The sequence below is a fragment of the Culex pipiens genome, chromosome 3 (genome assembly GCF_016801865.2).
Source record: "Culex pipiens pallens isolate TS chromosome 3, TS_CPP_V2, whole genome shotgun sequence".
Lineage (NCBI taxonomy): Eukaryota > Metazoa > Arthropoda > Insecta > Diptera > Culicidae > Culex > Culex pipiens.
The window spans coordinates 120,044,284-120,066,028 of NC_068939.1; the positions used below are offsets into that span (position 1 = coordinate 120,044,284).

Here is a 21,745-nt window from a genome sequence, read left to right on the forward strand (position 1 = left end):
ATATTTTTTATGATTTATTTTTGAAGGCGTAAAAAAATTCGTGAAATCATGTATAAACTTCATGAAATCATGCATAAATTTCATGAATTCGTGATTTTTTTTTATGAAATCATGAATTTAATTCACGTTTACGAGTGTAATCGGGCATGTCTAATCATGCATATTTATTCACGGCTCCTGGCTTATTCGTGCCCAATATGCATAGTTCAAAAATTCGTAAAGTAAAACTCGTAATATTCACGATTTCATGGTACGATTTTCACAATTTCCGGATTACTTTTTCTGTACATTTACCATATCGTGCCACATACCGGAATTGACAAGGAATCCTGTTTTGTGAAAAAAAAAAAAAACGGAGCACATTTTATGTGATTCCAATGTACTATGGCCCCACCTGGCCACTATGGAACCGGTCACCGGTTACTGGTGGTCACTGGGGACATTTCGGAATGGGCAAGGAACCCTGTCTTGTGACATATCAAAATTCATGAAATTTAGAACTGTGGCCATTTAATGTGATGCCAATGTAATCTGGCCCCACCTGGCCACATTGGAACCGGTCACCGATTACCGGTGGTCACTGGGGACATTTCGGAATGTGCAAGGAACCCTGTCTTGTGACATATCAAAATTCATTAAATTTAAAACTGTGGCCATTTAATGTGATGCCAATGTAATCTGGCCCCACCTGGCCACTTTGGAACCGGTCACCGATTACCGGTGGTCACTGGGGACATTTCGGAATGTGCAAGGAACCCTGTCTTGTGACATATCAAAATTCATTAAATTTAAAACTGTGGCCATTGTATGTGATGCCAATGCACTCTGGCCCCACTTGGCCACATTGGAACCGGTCACCGGTTACCGGTGGTCACTGGGGACATTTCGGAATGTGCAAGGAACCCTGCCTTGTGACATATCAAAATTCATGAAATTCAAATCTTTGGCCATTTTAAGTGATGCCAATGTAATTTGGCCCCACTTGGCCACTTTGGAACCGGTCACCGGTTACCGGTGGTCACTGGGGACATTTCGGAATGTGCAAGGAACCCTGTTATGTGACATATCAAAATTCATGAAATTTAAAACTGTAGCCATTGTATGTGATGCCAATGTACTCTGGCTCCATCTGGCCACCTTGGAACCGATTACCGGTCACTGCGGAAGAATTCTGAATTTACAAAGGTCCCAGTTATGTGATGTTCAAAAATGCTTTAAATAAATTAAAAATACAATCATAAATTTAGTAAAACCAACATTCAAAAACTTGACATGAGCATTTCGGAAACGTTTATTGGGTACCGATCGTTACTATACAAAAATACAACGAAAACTTAAATTAAATACAAAAAGACCTAAGGGATTTCTTGTACAGTCCAGACTCGATTGTCTGATGAACTAATAATAGAATAATCGATAATTCGTATAATAAAGCCATAATTTTTTTGTCTCATTAATAACTCCAATTACAATAAAGTGATTAATTACAATAAAAGGATTTATTTTTGTAAATGCAGATGATCAAACACTTTAATTTGACGCAAATAGAGTCATAGAGAGTTGAATTGAAAATTAAAAAAAACACCGAAATTCTTAAAATACTCAACAAAATAAAAATCTTTAAAAACTTCAAAAACTCAAACTATTTAAAATACGCTAAATAAATTAAATACTTCACAAACTCAAAATAATTGAAATAAGCAAAATACATAAAATAAATGAAGTGCTCATAAAACTTAAAATACTTGAAATACCTAAAATACTTTCTTTGTATACTTTATTTTAGAGTTTTAAACTCTTTACTTAAAGTAATTAAAATTCTTAGAATACTTAAAATACTTCAAATACTTCAAATACTTCAAATACTTCAAATACTTCAAATACTTTAAATACTTTAAATACTTTAAATACTTTAAATACTTTAAATACTTTAAATACTTTAAATACTTTAAATACTTTGAATACTTTAAATACTTTGAATACTTTAAATACTTTAAATACTTTAAATTCTTTAAATACTTTAAATACTTTAAATACTTTAAATACTTTAAATACTTTAAATACTTTAAATACTTTAAATACTTTAAATACTTTAAATACTTTAAATACTTTAAATACTTTAAATACTTTAAATACTTTAAATAATTTAAATACTTTAAATACTTTAAATACTTGAAATACTTTAGATACTTTAAATACTTTAAATACTTAAAATACTTTAAATACTTTAAATTCTTTAAATACTTTAAATACTTTAAATACTTTAAATACTTTAAATACTTTAAATACTTTAAATACTTTAAATACTTTAAATACTTTAAATACTTTAAATACTTTAAATACTTTAAATACTTTAAATACTTTAAATACTTTAAATACTTTAAATACTTTAAATACTTTAAATACTTTTAATACTTTAAATACTTTAAAAACTTAATATACTTAAAATACTCAAAATACTTGAAAAACTTGAAATACTTGAAATACTTAAAATACTTTAAGCACTTTTAATATATAAAATACTTTAAATACTTTAAATACTTCAAATACTTAAAATACTTTGAATACTTTAAATACTTTAGATACTTGAAATAATTAAAATACTTTAAATACTTGAAATACTTAAAATACTTAAAATACTTTAAATACCTAAAATACTTAAAATACTTAAAATACTTAAAATACTTAAAATACTTAAAATACTTAAAATACTTAAAATACTTAAAATACTTAAAATACTTAAAATACTTAAAATACTTAAAATACTTAAAATACTTAAAATACTTAAAATACTTAAAATACTTAAAATACTTAAAATACTTAAAATACTTAAAATACTTAAAATACTTAAAATACTTAAAATACTTAAAATACTTAAAATACTTAAAATACTTAAAATACTTAAAATACTTAAAATACTTAAAATACTTAAAATACTTAAAATACTTAAAATACTTAAAATACTTAAAATACTTTAAATACTTTAAATACTTTAAATACTTTAAATACTTAAAATACTTTAAATACTTTAAATACTTTAAATACTTTAAATACTTTAAATACTATAAATACTTTAAATACTTTAAATACTTTAAATACTTTAAAAACTTAATATACTTAAAATACTCAAAATACTTGAAATACTTGAAATACTTGAAATACTTGAAATACTTGAAATACTTAAAATACTTTAAGCACTTTTAATATATAAAATACTTTAAATACTTCAAATACTTTAAATACTTTGAATACTTTAAATACTTTAGATACTTGAAATAATTAAAATACTTTAAATACTTGAAATACTTAAAATACTTAAAATACTTAAAATACTTAAAATACTTAAAATACTTAAAATACTTAAAATACTTAAAATACTTTAAATACTTAAAATACTTAAAATACTTAAAATACTTAAAATACTTAAAATACTTAAAATACTTAAAATACTTAAAATACATAAAATACTTAAAATACTTAAAATACTTAAAATACTTAAAATACTTAAAATACTTAAAATACTTAAAATACTTAAAATACTTAAAATACTTAAAATACTTAAAATACTTAAAATACTTAAAATACTTAAAATACTTAAAATACTTAAAATACTTAAAATACTTAAAATACTTAAAATACTTAAAATACTTGAAATACTTGAAATACTTGAAATACTTAAAATACTTAAAATACTTAAAATACTTAAAATACCTAAAATACTTAAAATACTTAAAATACTTAAAATACTGAAAATACTTAAAATTATTAAAATTCTTTAAATACTTTAAATATGTTAAAAACTTAAAAATACTTAAAATATTTCAAGTTCTTGAAATATTAAAATACCATAAAAAATTAATTGCTTAAGGGTGCACAGCAATGAAGGAAGTTGTTGTCTTCTTATTCCAAAATTCTCAAACTTACGGACCCAATCCTGCAATAACGGGATTGTAAAAATAATCAAACTTTGTTGTAAATTACTTTGTGGACAGTACCTTAGGGGATAAATAAAAAAATATTTTGTTAGTACCCGTAGTTTTGAAGATATCAAAATGTCTTTCACAAAAATCTGGGTGCAAAAGCTATGGTTGATGTGCACCGTTAAAATTATTTAAAAGCTTAACAAACTTTAAACACTTCAATTATTTCAAATACTTGAAATACTTGAAAACTTTAAAAACATTTAATATTAAAATACCTGAACAAATGAATATACTTAAAAAATAAATATTTCAAATACTTAAAATATTTTTAATACTTACAATATTAAAATACCTGGAAAAAATTAAATGCTTAAAATTATTTCAACACTCAACAAACTCTAAACACTTGAAATATTTAAAATACTTGAAATACTTAGATACTTTTAAAAGTCACAATATTAACATACCTGTTAAAATAAAAATTCCTAAATTCATTAGCATACTTAACATACCTAAAAATAATAATATTTCAAAAAACATAAAAGTCTTTACTAAATTAAAGTACCTAAGAAAATTGAAATGCTGAAAATTATTAAAATACGTTATTAACTTCAAATACTTTAAATATGTTAAATACTTTAAAATAATATGCTTACAATATTAAAATCATTAAAATTATTAACATACTTTACCTATGTCCCCATTTCTAGCTCAAAACAAAGCACCGAAATGTCACTCAGCGCATCCACGAGAACCGATAAAAAAACGGGATTTTTTCGTTTCCAAAACCAAAACAAACCTCACTGTCTGTCACACGCGTAGAATGCTCCGGAAATTGACAGAAAATCGAAATCCCTACGAGTCCGCGACCAAGAAACTACCACACGCGGAAATAAAACACGGGAACTGTCTTATGGACCATGTTCCCCTTGACTTCAAACATACACGCGAACAAACCGGGAACTGTTCCGTCTTTTGCAGATATCTTACCTTGTTACTCCTCCTGCCGCTCGGTTCTCCTACTGCCACTCGGTCCTCCTCCTGCAGTTCGGTCCTCTTCCTGCTAGCCCTTGGCTCCGTTGCCATTTCCAACGGAACGGCCGCAGATCTTTTCCCGGTTCCGGTGGACAGCACCTCCAAATCCCGGGTCCACAAATCACGGCCACTTTCACCGGCAAACACAACAGGACGCGACAAGTCACAACGCGATTGACTTCGTGGCAAATAAACACGCGGCTGAACTGGCAAGCGAAAAACAAACTTGACAGTTCGAACGAAACTGTTCTTGATTGATCAAGATCACTCGTCATAAACATGGATACAAATTCATAAACCCATGAATGTTATGCACGAATTCATGCATTTTATTCATGAAAACATGTTAACTTTCATGAAATCATGAAAAACATGATTCATAAATTCGCGAATAAAATTTTACGACGTAAAATTTACGCATGCATAAATAATCGTAAAATCATGAATATTTTTCATAAATTCATGAAGTTTAGTCATGACTTCATGAAAATCAGTCATGAAATCATGAATAGTGATATGCATGATTTCATGAAGGAAAATTCATGAATATTCGTAAAAATATTTTTGCCATGAATTAAATTCATAAATTCGTGCATTTTTATGCACGATTTCATGAATAAAATTCATGAAATCATGAAAGGTATCACGAAATCATGCACAAAATTATTCACGAATTCATGAATCGAAATTCACGATTTCTCGCACACTTTTTTTTCCGTGTATTTTTCAAAATTCAAGCCGCTCCAAAAAGAAAGGGATGCAATTCTCTACGAAATCGGCCGATTTTTTGTATTTTTTATTTGACTCAAATTTTGTGGGGGCCTTCCCTATGACCAAAGAAGCCATTTTGGGTCAATGATTTACCCATACAAGTCTCCATACAATTTTGGCAGCTTCCCATACAAAAAAGGTACGTAAATATTCAAAAATCTGTAACTTTTCAAGGATTTTTTTAATTGTTTTGGTGTCTTCGACAAATTGTAGGTATTGTTGAGGACTATTGAGAAAAAAATGGCACACGGAAAAAATATTTGCCGATATTTTAATTATTTTTTTTTATAAAAACCCAATTCCCTCAATTTCCCAAAAAACGTATTTTTTTAATTCGAGAAATATTTCTTTAAATATTCGAAAAACTGCAAATATTTCGCAAAAATCAAAATTTTGGTGGCTATATATTGAAAACGAGGCCCTTTATCAAAAAATCTGTAAAGTATTTTCGATTGCAAATTTCATTTTACATAAAAATATCAGGTCAAATTTCGAGTTTTTTTTTTCAAAAATCACTATTTTTTTAAATCATAACATGGCGTCAGATTGTTTTACCATGCTTCTCTATGGCTCAAAAGTTACGGGGTTTTGTCCCCTAAAATATATAAAAAAAATCTCGAAAATCAAAAAAAAAAATATATTTTAGGAAATTTAGTTTCTGGAAAAAAATTAAAAAATCAGCAAATATTTTTTCACTCCATTCAAAAATTGATTCCTAATGCCAAAAGAAGTAGTTTTGCATCATTGTTTTTCCCATACAAGTCTCCATACAATTTTGAGAGCTGGGTTTAAAATAAATTAAAATATCAATCAAATATCAAAACAACAAAAATTAAAAATTTCATAAATTGGTCCAAAATATTTAATAAAGAAAATAATGTATTTATACACCTTTTTTAAATTTAAGCTTGATTTTAAAATATTAGATTATTTTTATTGAAATGTTCTGAAATTTTCTCAAAAGTTTAAATTTTTTACATTGAAAATCGGACCAAAAGTTTCCAAGATATCGTCAGTAAAAAATTAGGCGGCATTTAGAGAAATTCGGTTTCATCGTTCCAGTTCCAGAGGGAAATTTGTACGAAATTTTCTCAGCCTTTTAAAAATACTTTTTCAAAGGTACTTTTCTTTCAAGAACCATTTTTTTAACTCAAAAAACCTATAAATAATCAAAAATTTTGACTTAAACTATTTCATTTTATAAAAAAAATTGTTAAGTATTTCGATTTAGCTTTGAAAAATGATTTTTTGTAATTTGTTATCCAGTTTTTCTTATATTTTCCAAAAAAAACACTATTTTTTAAAACATGGTGTCTTCTAACCCAGATTTTGCACCATAACGCACTATAGCTCAAAAGATGTCGTTTTTAATCCTCTAAAAAATATTTAAAAACCAAAACTGCTTGACCTATTCAAACTTTTTTAGATTTTCAATACTCCCAAGTTTCCTAGTCTCTCCCATTGCCAATTTAATTTTTATTAAAAAATGTATTTTCATGTTTAAAAATATTTCTTTAAGAGAAGCCGATAAAATTCTTTGGAGTTACCATTGTTGAACTGAAAAGAAATCAAAACTGAGGATAATTGATTTTTTCTCCATCGCCATCACTAATATATAGATCCAGTTAGTTTATTTAGTGAAGTATAAACGGTAAAATTATACAATTTTTATAACAAGTTTGTTCAATAATTTGAGAAAATTTGTTTGTCAGATTTTTTTTGGTTCAGACCTGGTTGTCCAGGTAAAATCGAGTCCGTTTAAACGAGAATCTAGAACCACTCTTTTCAAACCAAACCGATACTAACTGCCACGGTAAGTAGCTCCAGTTGTTTTTTTTTCTAAATTATTATGTGCTCCTGCTTTTGTTATTTGTGAATATTGTCTGAATAACAACCATACAAGTATTGATCAAATCATCTAATATAAGTTCGTTAGTAGTGTCACTAATTTAAGCATTCTGTTCAAAAATATAAATTTGGCATCCACATTTGTTTCCCACACCTACTAAACACAACAGAATTACTTTTTCAGTACACATCCCAAAACACCAAAATTCTTAGACTTTCGGTTTTGACCATTTCTGTGCTGTCCATTTTTGTTGTATGTTTTGTGTTTTAACGTCTTCGAGGTTCAGAACAGGTTAGTACTGTTTTTAATAATTTCAGAAGTTTAGACATTTTTTTAGTTTTGATTTTCTATGACTAATAATTATTTTTTCTTTCTCTTTCAGTCGAACGTGAAATCCGAGGGCTGGGAGGCTTTCAAGCACTGTCTCAAGCAGGAAATGAAACAGCAATCTTAAATTATCGAACATTTATCTATCAGTATATCTTCCCGCAAATGGACAATCACGTAAGATTGTCCAGAAGCAACTATACCAAAAATCTACTCCCTCCGCGCTTTAGTTGATTTTCTCTCGTGTTCGGTGCAATTCAACTAATTTGTTGATAAATTAATCTTTGTTTTAGCTGAAATTTACGTTTTACATGTTGTAAATCGAACGTTACTCACTAGGCAATTTGAGTTAGGTTAAAATTGAAACTATTTGCCATCGTACTAACTATTTATTGAAGAAACTTGTTATTTCCCAACCTAGAATTTAAAAAATATGAAATTTAAAACAACTCATATAATTGTTACAACTCCCTCATCTTCTACGAACCAAAGCTTTTAAAATATAGCTTTTAACGTATCAAACCGAATAGCACAAACCGCGCACACATTTTAACCTGCATTTTTAACAAACAGTGAACCCTACAGTTTATAAAAAACAAACATTTCAAAAGGGCGTTATTTTTTATGCTGCAAATTGATCTGCTGTCAATTTTCAATCGGTCGTAACTTTGGATGTAAACAAAGCAGCCCATCACGCACACGTCAAACTATGCGTTAGCTAGAGTGAGCGGGACACACATGTGTGTATACATTCAATTTTAGTCCATTTGAAACGTCACCTCATTGTTCATTTCGGTCAATCTAATCTAATCTACCACTAGCGCTGCCAAATCTTTCGAACATCATTTACCATCACCAAGCCTCCTGCGTTACATCAACCGCTGAGACGATTCTTTGAAACGGTTTGAGATGACAGCAGAAATGCTTGAAAAGTTACTCCCTGTTGAAATGTTTCTGAAGCATCGTTTGACCCCTCATCGCAGCTGTCAAAGTGACACCAGTGTTGCCAGTTTAGCAATTCAGATCGAGGGATAAATCAATGCAACGAATGGCTTCGTAGGACCCATCAAACTTAAAGTTTAGACCAAACGGATTGTTGAATAAACCTATTATGACTGTAATCAAATCTTTCGCCCATCCCAAGGTAGAACAGAAAAGAAACTCCCTCGATTACACTGACCAACAAAAATAACAAAAATGACTGTACAGGCTCAACTCGAGGGGAAGCATGAAGTTTGGAGTCCCCGTTTGGTCGTAAAGTGCTGATTGTCACCCTCATCGAAGTCCCGTTAGATAAGACTTAAGAGGAGCCCTTCTCGAACATTTTCTGTTCCACTTGATACAGGGCTTCGCCTCGAAACGTCATACAGGAACAAAAGCGGCGAACCGAAGATTTGCGTGACGTTTTGGAATGTTGACAGTCTGGAACGCATGAATTACCCTACTATCGGTGCTCGACGAGATTTGTGTTAACACCTTTTGTGTAACAAGCCTTGGTTTCCCCTTTTGTGTGTACCTATATGTTTGTATTGTTTTGCATTAAACGTCAAGTTGTTGACCAGAAAACGGAGCGGAAAGACGCGTGTTTTGTGTCTCTTCCGCCAAATTCGAAACCGAGAAAATACAGTCCGCTGAAATCTGATTTATCGAGGAACAATCGGTTTCCCGCACGGGTGAAATGGAAAATGTTGCACATTATCTTAATCTATGCTAAATTTCATAATTTAAACAACAATCTAAAGCAAACTGGTTTAAAAACTAAAGATGAACTAAAGGCACGATGATTTGTTGCGTAATCTTGCTTAGAATTGCGATGCAAGCGGTTTAAATTGAAAAATATATATATTTTTTTCTGTTCTAGAATTTAACTTAATTTTGTTTATTATGTATGACTTTAAATTTAGTACATAACGATTATAGAAAATTTTACAAAAAAGGATTTTTCTGGTTCGTTCACAAACAATCTCATGTTGGTAAACAAACGACACCATATTGCCAATGTTGTTCGGTAGCTTATATCAGGCCATCGCCGGAGCCCTGACTTGATACCACATAGAGCACGAGCCAAGTTGGTGCGTATGAAGGTACATGAGCAGTTCTCTCAGTTTTCAGCCATTCGATTTTTTTTTTTGTATTTTTTAATCCGACTGAAATTTTTTTGGTGCCTTCGGTATGCCCAAAGAAGCCATTTTGCATCGTTAGTTTGTCCATATAATTTTCCATAGAAATTTGCAGGCCAAGGATTGATACCTAAGAGCATGCAATGGCACTGACCTTGTTGCGTGCTCTTCGGTTGACGTCCACGTAAGGAACATTCTGGAAGGGGCGCAACTAACTACATCCGTAGTTCTGTTAGATCATCCGAATTATCTTGATCAGAACAGTATAGCTCTGGTTTCTTGCGAGTGTCCTATTTTCTTACCTCCACGTTGGCTTGGTTTTCATGATGACCTAGCTGGTGGCCTGTGAAAACGGATCGTAAACCTTTGATCACCGCGGGTCAGAGTCGAGACGGCTAAAAGAAAGGGGCGCGACAATGTGGGAAAGGGAAGTAATTTGTGATTGTAGACGGTATTGTTTCGATTCGCAGTATGTTGAGTCAACTGCTGTGGATGTACCTGAGCATCGCAGAACGGGGTTTCTCTTCTTTCCATTTCAGCTAACAGCTATCTTCTGTTTATTTTGTTTCACTGATTTTCTAAAACGGCTTCTGATTACTATCCTCCATTTGATTTCGATTTTACTTATTTGATTCTCTTATTTCTCAACGCTTTTCCACTCTATTTTACCAATTGATGCTGCTGTAACAAACTGTCTTCTTTCCCTTAATTTGGCAGCGATGTCAATTTTGTTTATCATGTGCCTTTTCTTTATTTATCTGTTTGAATAATTTCTCATCTTCCCTGTAAATTGCCCTCAATACAACCTAAGCTTGTTTGTTACCTCTATTTATTAACTATTGTTAATTTCTTTATCTACTTCATAAATTACTATCTTTCTTTTACTATTGATTCTTTACATAGGAGCAGTTCTCTACGGAATCGGTCTTTTTTCTTTAATTTTAATTTTTGTATTTTTTAATCCGGCTGAAACTTTTTTGGTGCCTTCGGTATGCCCAAAGAAGCCATTTTGCATCATTAGTTTGTCCATATAATTTTCCATACAAATTTGGTAGCTGTCCATACAAAAATGATATGTGAAAATTCAAAAATCTGTATCTTTTGAAGGAATTTTTTGATCGATTTGGTGTCTTCAGCAAAGTTGTTGGTATGGATATGGACTGCACTGAAAAAAAAATGATACACGGTAAAAAAAATTTGGTGATTTTTTTATTTAACTTTTTGTCACTAAAACTTGATTTGCAAAAAAACACTATTTTGAATTTTTTTTTATTTTTTGATATGTTTTAGAGGACATAAAATGCCAACTTTTAGAAATTTCCAGAAAGGGCAAAAAATCTTTGACCGAGTTATGATTTTTTGAATCAATACAGATTTTTTCAAAAAATCGAAATATTGGTCGCAAAAATTTTTCCACTTCATTTTTCGATGTAAAATCGAATTTGCAATCAAAAAGTACTTTAGTGAAATTTTGATAAAGTGCACCGTTTTCAAGTTATAATCATTTTTAGGTAACTTTTTTGAAAATAGTGCAGCGACCTCAAATTTAAATCATTAAATTTGTCCATTTATCGATCCTCACCACAGTTCTGACCATGCGCGCTTACGCAAGCATAAATAATTTTACCCGTCGACTCGCGTTGCGCGACAAATAATTAAGCTTATGTACAGGTGTGGATCATGAGTCATCCTCACCTGAAAAGCCCTTTATTAAATTTCGCCAATTGTTAGGCAATCAAAAAAATGGTTAAGCTTTCAATTATGAATGTGCGATGTTATTACACAGGGGAAATTGAGGGTGTGGCTTAACCAAATTCATTGGCATGTTTGTTCAATGGAGAATTCGACCTTCTCATTATTGACCAACATTTTTGAGAATGTTTTGGGAACATAATTTTGATATTCCAATAACATAATTTAAAGTTTCACGACAATGGTTCGAACCCATGACTTCCGATTTTGAGGTGTACTCACTACACCATACGGAAAGTCATGAAGAATTGCAGAGGTCTGCATAATTTAATTCATGAGGTTCATCGATGCTTCTCATCGAAACGGACCACTTTTAGTAGAACAAAATTTAGTAGAGTTTTCGGGGACTGACTATAAAAACCCCAAAATTCTTGAGGAGGGCAATTAGTCCAGTTAGTTCCAGTTCTTGTTCCAGTCCAGTTCCAGTTCCAGAAGACGCCCCAGACCAGCCAGACCCGCCAGCAGCCACCAGTAGCAGAGGCCCCAGTCCAGCCGGACTTAGCGGTGGAGGCCGCAGTCCGCCGGGACTTAGCCGCTGTGAAGAGTCCGCCGGGACTTAGCCACCGGGAAGAGTCCGCCGGGACTTAGCCGCCGCGAAGAGTCCGCCGGGACTTAGCCGCCGTGGAGTCAACCAGGGACGTAGCAGATTTCGGGTCTGGCATGGCTCGGCGCAGAGGTCTGGAGGACAAGTCTGGCTTCAACATAGAGAACTGGCTTGACGAAGATCTTAATGCAAAGTGATGTGATCGTGCGCGTAAAAAAGTTAAGAGTGTTACCGCAAAAATGTAATCTTTAAAAAAGTGTAATATACAAATAAGTGAAGTTTACTGATCTGTTTTGACTCTGCAAGTAAATATCACAAAAATCCTGAAAGCCTAAACCGCTCGGGCCGTTCAGGTGGTGACTAGCGGAAAGCAACGCTGTGTGTGTTTGGACACGCCATTATGATTGGACAAAACCGAGAGTTGAAAATGTGACTATGTGTGAAAGTTAATGAACAAAATGATTTCGCGAAGTAACAAACAGTTAAAATAGTAAAAAAAAAAAACGTTAAATTGAAGAAAATGTTATGTAAGGAGTTCTAAGATGGAAGCAAATGTGCAGCAGTACGAGATGGAACCAAAACGAGATCGACCAATGGCAGAAGCATCGAAAATTTCGAAACCGGCCAACGATGGACAGCATTAGGGATTCAACAATGACGAGATCATCTGGACCAACTGGAGACGAAAATCAGCCACATCGGACACCCAAGAAGACGACCATGGAAATCTGGCAGTTTAGGGTGAGTAAACAAAAGTTATACCGAAATTTGATGTAAATAGTTAAAAACACGCTTAAAAGGGTGCACAGCAACCAAGGAAGTTGTTGTCTTCTTATGCCAAAATTGACAAACTTACGGACCCAATCCTGCACAAATCTGATTGTAAAAACAGGCAAATTTTGTTGTAAATCACTTAGTAGACAGTACTTTAGGGGATGAATAAAACATTATATCGATAGTTCCCGTAGTTTCGAAAATACTAAAATATCTGTAACAAAAATCTTGGTGCAAAAGCTCTTGTTGATGTGCACCGTTAAAGATGGCGAATTTGGAGATGACGGATTTAATCCAGCTTATTCCAGAATTTGATGGGTCATTAGACTCACTGGAGCAATTTTTAATATTAATAGATTATTATGCTGATCAAATTCCTGAAGGCGAAGATCAGAGTAAATTTTTAAATATTGTTTTTATGAAACTAAAATTTAAAGCAGCAGCACGTATTAACCGAATTTATGCAAGCACTTGGGAAGAAACCAAGGCAAATTTAATTAGAGAGTTTGGTATCAAAACTACTTTTGGTAGTATAATTGAACAAATTGAAACTCTGAAACAAGGACGGGATGAATCATTAAAATCATATGCAGGAAGAGTTCTTGACATAAAATACGAAATCATAAAAATTGATCAAAGTTACAACGAAAATTCATTTACAGCTTATTGCTTAAAAAGCCACTTTATAGTTGGAATTATAAATAATGAAATCAAAGCAATTGCCACTAATAACCGTCATATGAAGTTGGAAAATTTGCTAGAATTTTTAGAAAATGAACGAATTGACAGAGAGTCTTTAAGAACTCTCGAACAAAGGTTACTTGCTAGTACTGAAAATTCAAACCTTAATTTTGACAGAAAATTCAGAAATTTCAGGTACAATAAAAATACAAATTTTAATCAAAGAAATAATTATCAAGCTAACAAATTTTATGAATTTTATAAAACGAATACTGCAAAGAGCACTTTAAAACGAACTTATACAAATAGTCGACGCAATAAAAATCAAATTCCAAATAATTTTAAAATGCAATTTAAAGAATACATTCCACCACATGAAACATTAAAAATCAATTTCAATAATGATTCAATATTTTATGCAAATATTGCTACCTTGGCAAGGCCAACAAAATTTCACAAATTTATAATTGACTCCGCATCATGTAACAATTTTGTAAGATGGGATGTGGTTAGTAATATGCGTTTAACTAACATTGATTTCAACGATAGAATTTCCATTAGAGGGGTTCATGGAATAGCAGAAGATACAGTAGGATCTGTAAATATGATTTTATTGATAGGAAATTCAAAATACGAGGAAAAGTTCTACATTTTGAAGCATTTCGCTGATGATGCAATTCTTGGAGCACATTTTCTAAAGAAATACACCTTATATATTAGTCAAAGTTTCGACTACATAGTTTTACGAACGCCTGATACAAAAAATATGCAATATCATAATCATGCAATGACCAATTTATTTAGCAACAATGACATTGAAAATATAAACAAAGTAAATATGACAGGTATTGGAGCAAACAGTTATGACAATTTTAATACAAATTATGATGAAAATAATGGAAATAATTATGATAATGACAATGGCTGCAATGGCAGAATCCAACCGTGCATTGAAGAGTATTATGACGATCAAATTGAAATTGATGATGATAACCAAGATTACCCAAAAGAGATGAATTTAGAAAACGATCGAGATTATGATGTGATTGAAAACATGAAGCATGAGAAACTTACAGGCAACGACAGAATGAGAAAAATTTATGAATTGGTTAAAACAGACCACTTGAAAGGTGAAATCAATCAAGAAATTAATAATATTTTGAATGATTTTAATGAAATATTTTATTTAGAGGGTGACGAGTTGACTTATACCAATTTAACCATGCACGATATAGAGACAACAACTGAAATTCCAATTAATAAAAGACAATATAGATTTCCTGAAGCTACCAAGAAACACGTAGAAGAACAAGTGGAAGAAATGTTAAAATTAGGGATAATACGCCCAAGTAAAAGTCCGTGGAATGCACCGGTATTATGCATCCCAAAGAAAGACTTAGACGCCGAAGGCAACAAACGCTACAGAATTGTAGTGGATTTTCGAGACCTAAATACAATAACTAAACCATTTGTGTACCCTATACCGCTTATTAGCGAAATTTTGGACAGTATTGGAGAAGCTCGATATTTCTCAACCATTGACTTGAAATCAGGATTTTATCAAATCCCAATTAACCCAAAGGATGCTGCGAAAACCGCTTTTTCAACATTTCTAGGACATTATGAATTTTTAAGAATGCCAATGGGACTGAAAAATAGTCCATCAACATTTCAAAAATTTACATTCACACTTATTTATGAAATACAACCTGTTAATGCGTTTGTATACTTGGATGATATTATTATATTTGGAAGAACTATAGAAGAACACAATAATAATTTATATAAAGTTTTGAATGCATTACATGAACATAATTTAAAAGTTGAACCATCAAAATGTAAAATTTTACACAAAGAAGTCAGATATTTGGGTCATATTATTAATGAAGAAGGTATTCGACCAACTAGTGAAAATATTGATACGATCAAAAACATGAAAAGGCCGCAGACGATTAAAAATGTGAGATCATTTTTGGGAACTGTTAATTTTTATGGAAAATTTATTCCAAACATTGCAGATAAACGTAAGCCACTTAATGCATTATTAAAGAAAAATGTGAAATTTATTTGGACAGAAGAATGTGAACATGCATTTGAAGAATTAAAAAACTATTTAATTTCAGAACCAGTTTTAGTAAGACCGAACTACAATGACAAATTTGTTTTGACAACTGATGCTAGCGATTATGCTATCGGAGCAGTTCTTACTAATGAGAAGTCAAATGATCACCCCATCGCTTACGCAAGTCGTGCGCTTATCGGGGCTGAAAGAAATTATTTTACTATCGAGAAGGAACTACTTGCTATTGTTTGGGCAGTAGACCACTTCAAACATTTTATTTATAACCAAGATTTTATCGTTTACACAGATCATAGACCATTGGTAGCTCTATGGCATTTGAAGGAAACTTCACCAACGTTGACAAAGCTTCGTTTAAAAATCCAAGGCATTGGATGTGAAATTCGTTACAAGCAAGGAAAGGAAAATGTGGTTGCAGATTTTCTCTCACGTTTAAATAATGATGAAGATCATGCAGATGATAAACAAGCATCAAAATTAGTAGCAATTACAACTCGTCAACAAGCAAAACAAAATAGACAAAATATTTCAGATAATCAAAACTCAACAAATACTCCAAACAGACAGAATTCATCTAGAAACAATACTATTTGGAATAATAATATGAATGGACTTCAACAAATTGACATAAATTTAGATAATGACGATGATAGCAACGATAAAACATTTACCTACAAGGATTTCCAAGATACAGATATCGATTTCAACGTTTTAAAATTTTCTAAAAATATTATACCACTTGAACAAGCCGAAGCTACATTTATGATATTAAACAGTGTTACGGTACACAAAGAATTGAGTAAATACATTGACCTTCCACATGGTATTAAGGATTACACCAATGAAAATATATTTGTATTCCCGCAAAAGAAAATTTGGGGTTTAATTTTGAATGGAACATATCGTTCAGCAGTTAAGAATGAAGAATTTTTCGATGGTTTATTTAAAAGCTTTAAAGATTATCCTGATTTTGCTAAAGATGCATCAGTTATACAAATTATTTCTCATAGAATATTTAAAACAGAGTTGGAAATAAACTTATTACGATTTTTTGCAATAAAACTTTCAAAGTCATTTACACTGTATGCAACAGAAAATAAACGAATTTATGTAAAGCCAGAAGACAGAGATCAAGTGCTCAAAGATTTTCACGACGCACCGTTGGGTGGTCATGTCGGAGGTAAACGAATGATTAAAAGAATGAGTCCTTTATTTACATGGGAAAATATGCGAAGAGATGTTTTGAATTATGTAAAGCAATGTGATTCTTGTCAAAAGAATAAAATATGGCCAGCAAATAAGATGCCAATGAAAATTACAACAACATCGTATGAACCCTTTGATAAAATTTATATGGATGTGGTTATGTTACCAATTTCTAATAATGGAAACAATTGTGGACTTGTGATACAAGATGATTTAACAAGATTTTTGATTGTAGCTCCCATGGAAAATCAAGAAAGTACTACTGTTGCTAGAACATTTGTTGAAAACTTTGTTTGTAAATTTGGAGCTCCTAAAGAAGTTGTAACCGATCGAGGTACAAACTTTGTAAGCAAATTATTGCAACATACATGCAAAATATTACACATTAAAAAGATCGTTACAAGTGCATATCATCCTCAAGCTAATTTAGTTGAGAGATCAAACAGAGAATTCAAAGTTTATTTACGAAATTTTATTGGCAAAGATCCACAATGTTGGGATGAATTAATACCATATTTTATGTTTGAATACAACACTACAGAAGATTCATCAACTTTTGTATGGAAGAAAAGCTATAATACCAAGCACAATTTATAAAATCAATGATTCAGATTTAAATTATGATGACTATATTTGTTCAATGAAAGATATATTCAAGGATGCTCATGAAACTGCTAGAAACAACTTAATATTGTCAAAAGAAAAAAGAAAGGAAATTTATGACAAAAAGACAAATGATTGGGTACCAATGTGGGGAGATAGAGTTTTGGTACAAATGGTACAAACAGGAATTGGTCAAAAGTTACAAAATAAGTGGCGAGGCCCTTACGATATCGTTAAATTTAACAGCGATCAAACAACCACTATTAAAAATGGAAACAAATTTGAAGATGTACATAATAATAGACTTAGAAAATATAATGATTAACATATTACTAAATGATAATTCACAATGTACCCGTATTAAAATACATTTAACATTTTTTAACAATATATATTGAAAATACCTTAAAATTAAATACTCCAATACAGGATAAAATATTTTAAAATGACAATTACAGTACAATTAAATGGAATATAGATAAAAATTATGATGAATAAAATGAATGGCATAGTACAATAAACGATTAATATCAAAAGACTACAATGAATGAAAATATGTATTTTAAACACGGGATTATTTATGTATATTGAAAAAAAATATATGAAAAAAAAAATTATTGAATTGATATGATTGATGAATAAGTAAAAAGAATGATGATTATCAAGAGAATTCAATGAATCAAAATATGTGTTACAGAAACCGGATTTTTTTTAAGATATATAGAAAAATAAACATGAAAAATATATGATTTATAGGTTGATGAATTAGTTGAAAAAAATAAATAAATAAAAAGATTATTATCAAAGAAATGCGCAAACAAGATGAATGTTATGAATTGGAGATGAAAGATAATTTTTATAAATGATTGAATTGATGGAGTTTAAAACAAGGAACAGATTATGAAAAGTACCAGTACTGAGCTTATTTTTTTTCAGATGAAGCGATTATGATCAAAAATAAACAAAACAATGAAGCAGTGATGAAACACGTTAAAACAATTAAGAAGCTGTTGGGTTGCAATTTTTTTGGGAACATACTAAAATTGAGCTGAAATGGGTTAACAGGGTATAAAAAGAACAATGACGCATTTTTAACTGAGAAAAAATATATATCATGACTAAACAATAATGAAATTTCAACGACAAGCAAATGAAGATGGTGTGATTATTAAATGTTTCAAAACAACATGTATGCAAGTAAGAATGTGTGTGAGAATAATTGGACAAGGGAGGCGCGCCCCAGCATGAATGTTGAATGTAAACATGTGTTTTATAATTTACTTAACAAAGTATTAAGAATTTAATTTCAGAATGTTATATGCTTATACGAAGGATTTACAGGAAACCATTGAAAGACGATCAAGAAGACAACAATTTCAACAAGAACGAATATGAACTACAGCTCAAGGAAAGGTAAAATTTGTAAGTATATCGTGGGGAATCTAAAAAGATCGAAAAGGACGGTAAAGTTCCAATCTAGGGATACATAAACTGATAAAGCAACGCCAAAGGGATTAAAAAGTAGACAATTGTACTCTATGGGGAGAGTTTTATGTCAAATATAGCTTCAAAACAGTTGTAATCCATGGGGGGATTCAATATGTTAAAAACATTTCAAAACATTTGCACTTTACGGGGATAGTCAAATGATAATTAAAGGGAATGGATAAATAATGCTTCAAGGGAAAATCAAGGGATAAAATAATGCTTCAAGGGAAAAACACCTTTAAACTGATAAAATTCAGAGGAAAAAAATCAGATCGTTATCATTAGAATGATAATTGAACCAACTAATTATCTTGCAAATTCAGCATTTTATTGCGAATTGCTCAAATAAACAAATTTATTGAATGGGTTTGACAAATTTGAAAACACAAAGTGACAGACAAGTTTCATAAAAAGTTGATATAACAGAAAGGATATTCTATTGCGCAGTATTGCAATGACAAGATGATAGGATGTATAGATCAATGAAAAACTTTATAGAGTAATTTTTTTATTCAAGTATAAAAATAATAGTCAATTAGAACTGATTTTTTTTAGTATTGAAAATAATAGAACTGATTTCATATAAAAATATCAACAAGATTTATAAGATTGTAAGTAAATTTGAATCTCAATTTTGCACAGAAAGTAAATGATACATTCCTGAAAATTATAAAATATTGTTCATGCGAAGAAAACAAGTAAGACATTTTTGTGGGAGAAACAAAAGTAGAAACTGAAGTAAAATATGGCAGAGACGGGAGACGAAACACAAGGATGATCGACGCGTTCGTATGCTGAGAGGTTCTACGCGTTCGTATGCAGAAGTTTGTGATGGCAAGATGGTGAGTGGCAAAGTCATGCGGGAGGTTGGACAGGTAACGGTGTTGATGTTGTTGTAAAAGGTCATATCAATGAGGATCAAGTCGAATTATGACACAATTCTAGTAACGAGACACTCACGTAAAACAAATTACCAATCGAAATGTGGAATTAAGCGAAGCAAAGATGATTGAAATGCGAAACATCAATTATGCAACAATAATGCAAGTTGAGATCATACTGCACGTCTGAAACTATTGAAAAGGAGAAGTTCATGATGAACAAATGATAACATAATCCGATGTCATTAATTTACAAAAGCCAAAGTTGCAAATTACACGAAAAGACAATTTTGGACAAACAACATTTCCTAAACATTTGGAAAAAGAATTACATCAACCGATATCAATAATTTGAGATTGTCAAAGACACAAAGCAACTGGAAAAGTCAATTTTGGACAACAATACTGGATTTACGAACAATTCACAATGCTCAGCAAGTGAAAAGTCAATGCACTCTCAAAATTGACCACAGTCAACTCACAGTTGAGTTATGAAGCATAATTCATGATGGAAACGACAATTGCACTAATCGACGAAATTCAACACCTTAGCCTCGAAAACTGAACAATTGACCAAGTCACTGTGGAATGAATAGCCTCACGATAAAGACGATTTTTGATGGAAGACGACGACGATAACATCCAGCCGATCAACAAAGTTCAACAACAACAACAAATTTTGCTTACAGTGGGAAAAATGCAATGATTTTTTTAGGAGAGATAATGAAAATTAATTTCAAATGCAAGTTTATTTAAATCAATTTAAACGAAAATATTTTTACAAGAGAAGTTCAAAACAGTAATTCAAATAATTTAACAGGACAGAAGATCAAAAGAGTAATGAAAATAATTTTACAGTAGAAAAATCAAAAAAGCAATAATAATTATAAAGCAATTTACAAGAAAGCACAAGAAGAACAAATTGTAAACCGCACGATCACTACACCCGACAATATTCTTCCCATAGATGATCATTTCTTTTAGACGATCATCTAGCTGATAAGTGTGGGGGAGATTAACCGAACCAATTTTTTTAAATCAGTTTTTTATAGCCAGCCATTTATATTTTTATGATTTATGCAAAGTATTTTTTTCACAAATCAAATTATTAATTTTGGGAATATTCTTCCAACCTACAAATAACTTTCGATAGATGTTCTTAATGCTTTTCAAGTATACAAACATCTAGCTGGTAAGTGTGGGGGAATGCAGCGACCTCAAATTTAAATCATTAAATTTGTCCATTTATCGATCCTCACCACAGTTCTGACCATGCGCGCTTACGCAAGCATAAATAATTTTACCCGTCGACTCGCGTTGCGCGACAAATAATTAAGCTTATGTACAGGTGTGGATCATGAGTCATCCTCACCTGAAAAGCCCTTTATTAAATTTCGCCAATTGTTAGGCAATCAAAAAAATGGTTAAGCTTTCAATTATGAATGTGCGATGTTATTACACAGGGGAAATTGAGGGTGTGGCTTAACCAAATTCATTGGCATGTTTGTTCAATGGAGAATTCGACCTTCTCATTATTGACCAACATTTTTGAGAATGTTTTGGGAACATAATTTTGATATTCCAATAACATAATTTAAAGTTTCACGACAATGGTTCGAACCCATGACTTCCGATTTTGAGGTGTACTCACTACACCATACGGAAAGTCATGAAGAATTGCAGAGGTCTGCATAATTTAATTCATGAGGTT

General features: G+C 31.2%; 1 protein-coding gene across 1 annotated transcript in view; it reads left to right on the forward strand.

Moving 5' to 3' along the window:
- LOC120413922 (calcium uptake protein 2, mitochondrial) overlaps positions 1–9,031 on the forward strand; it is a 127,198-nt gene extending 118,167 nt beyond the window's left edge. Inside the window, exon 13 of the mRNA XM_039574903.2 lies at positions 7,961–9,031. Within this exon, the coding sequence (XP_039430837.1) occupies positions 7,961–8,032 (72 nt within the window). The 3' untranslated portion in view covers positions 8,033–9,031. The remainder of the gene's footprint in view (positions 1–7,960) is intronic.
- The last annotated feature ends 12,714 nt before the right edge of the window (positions 9,032–21,745 follow it).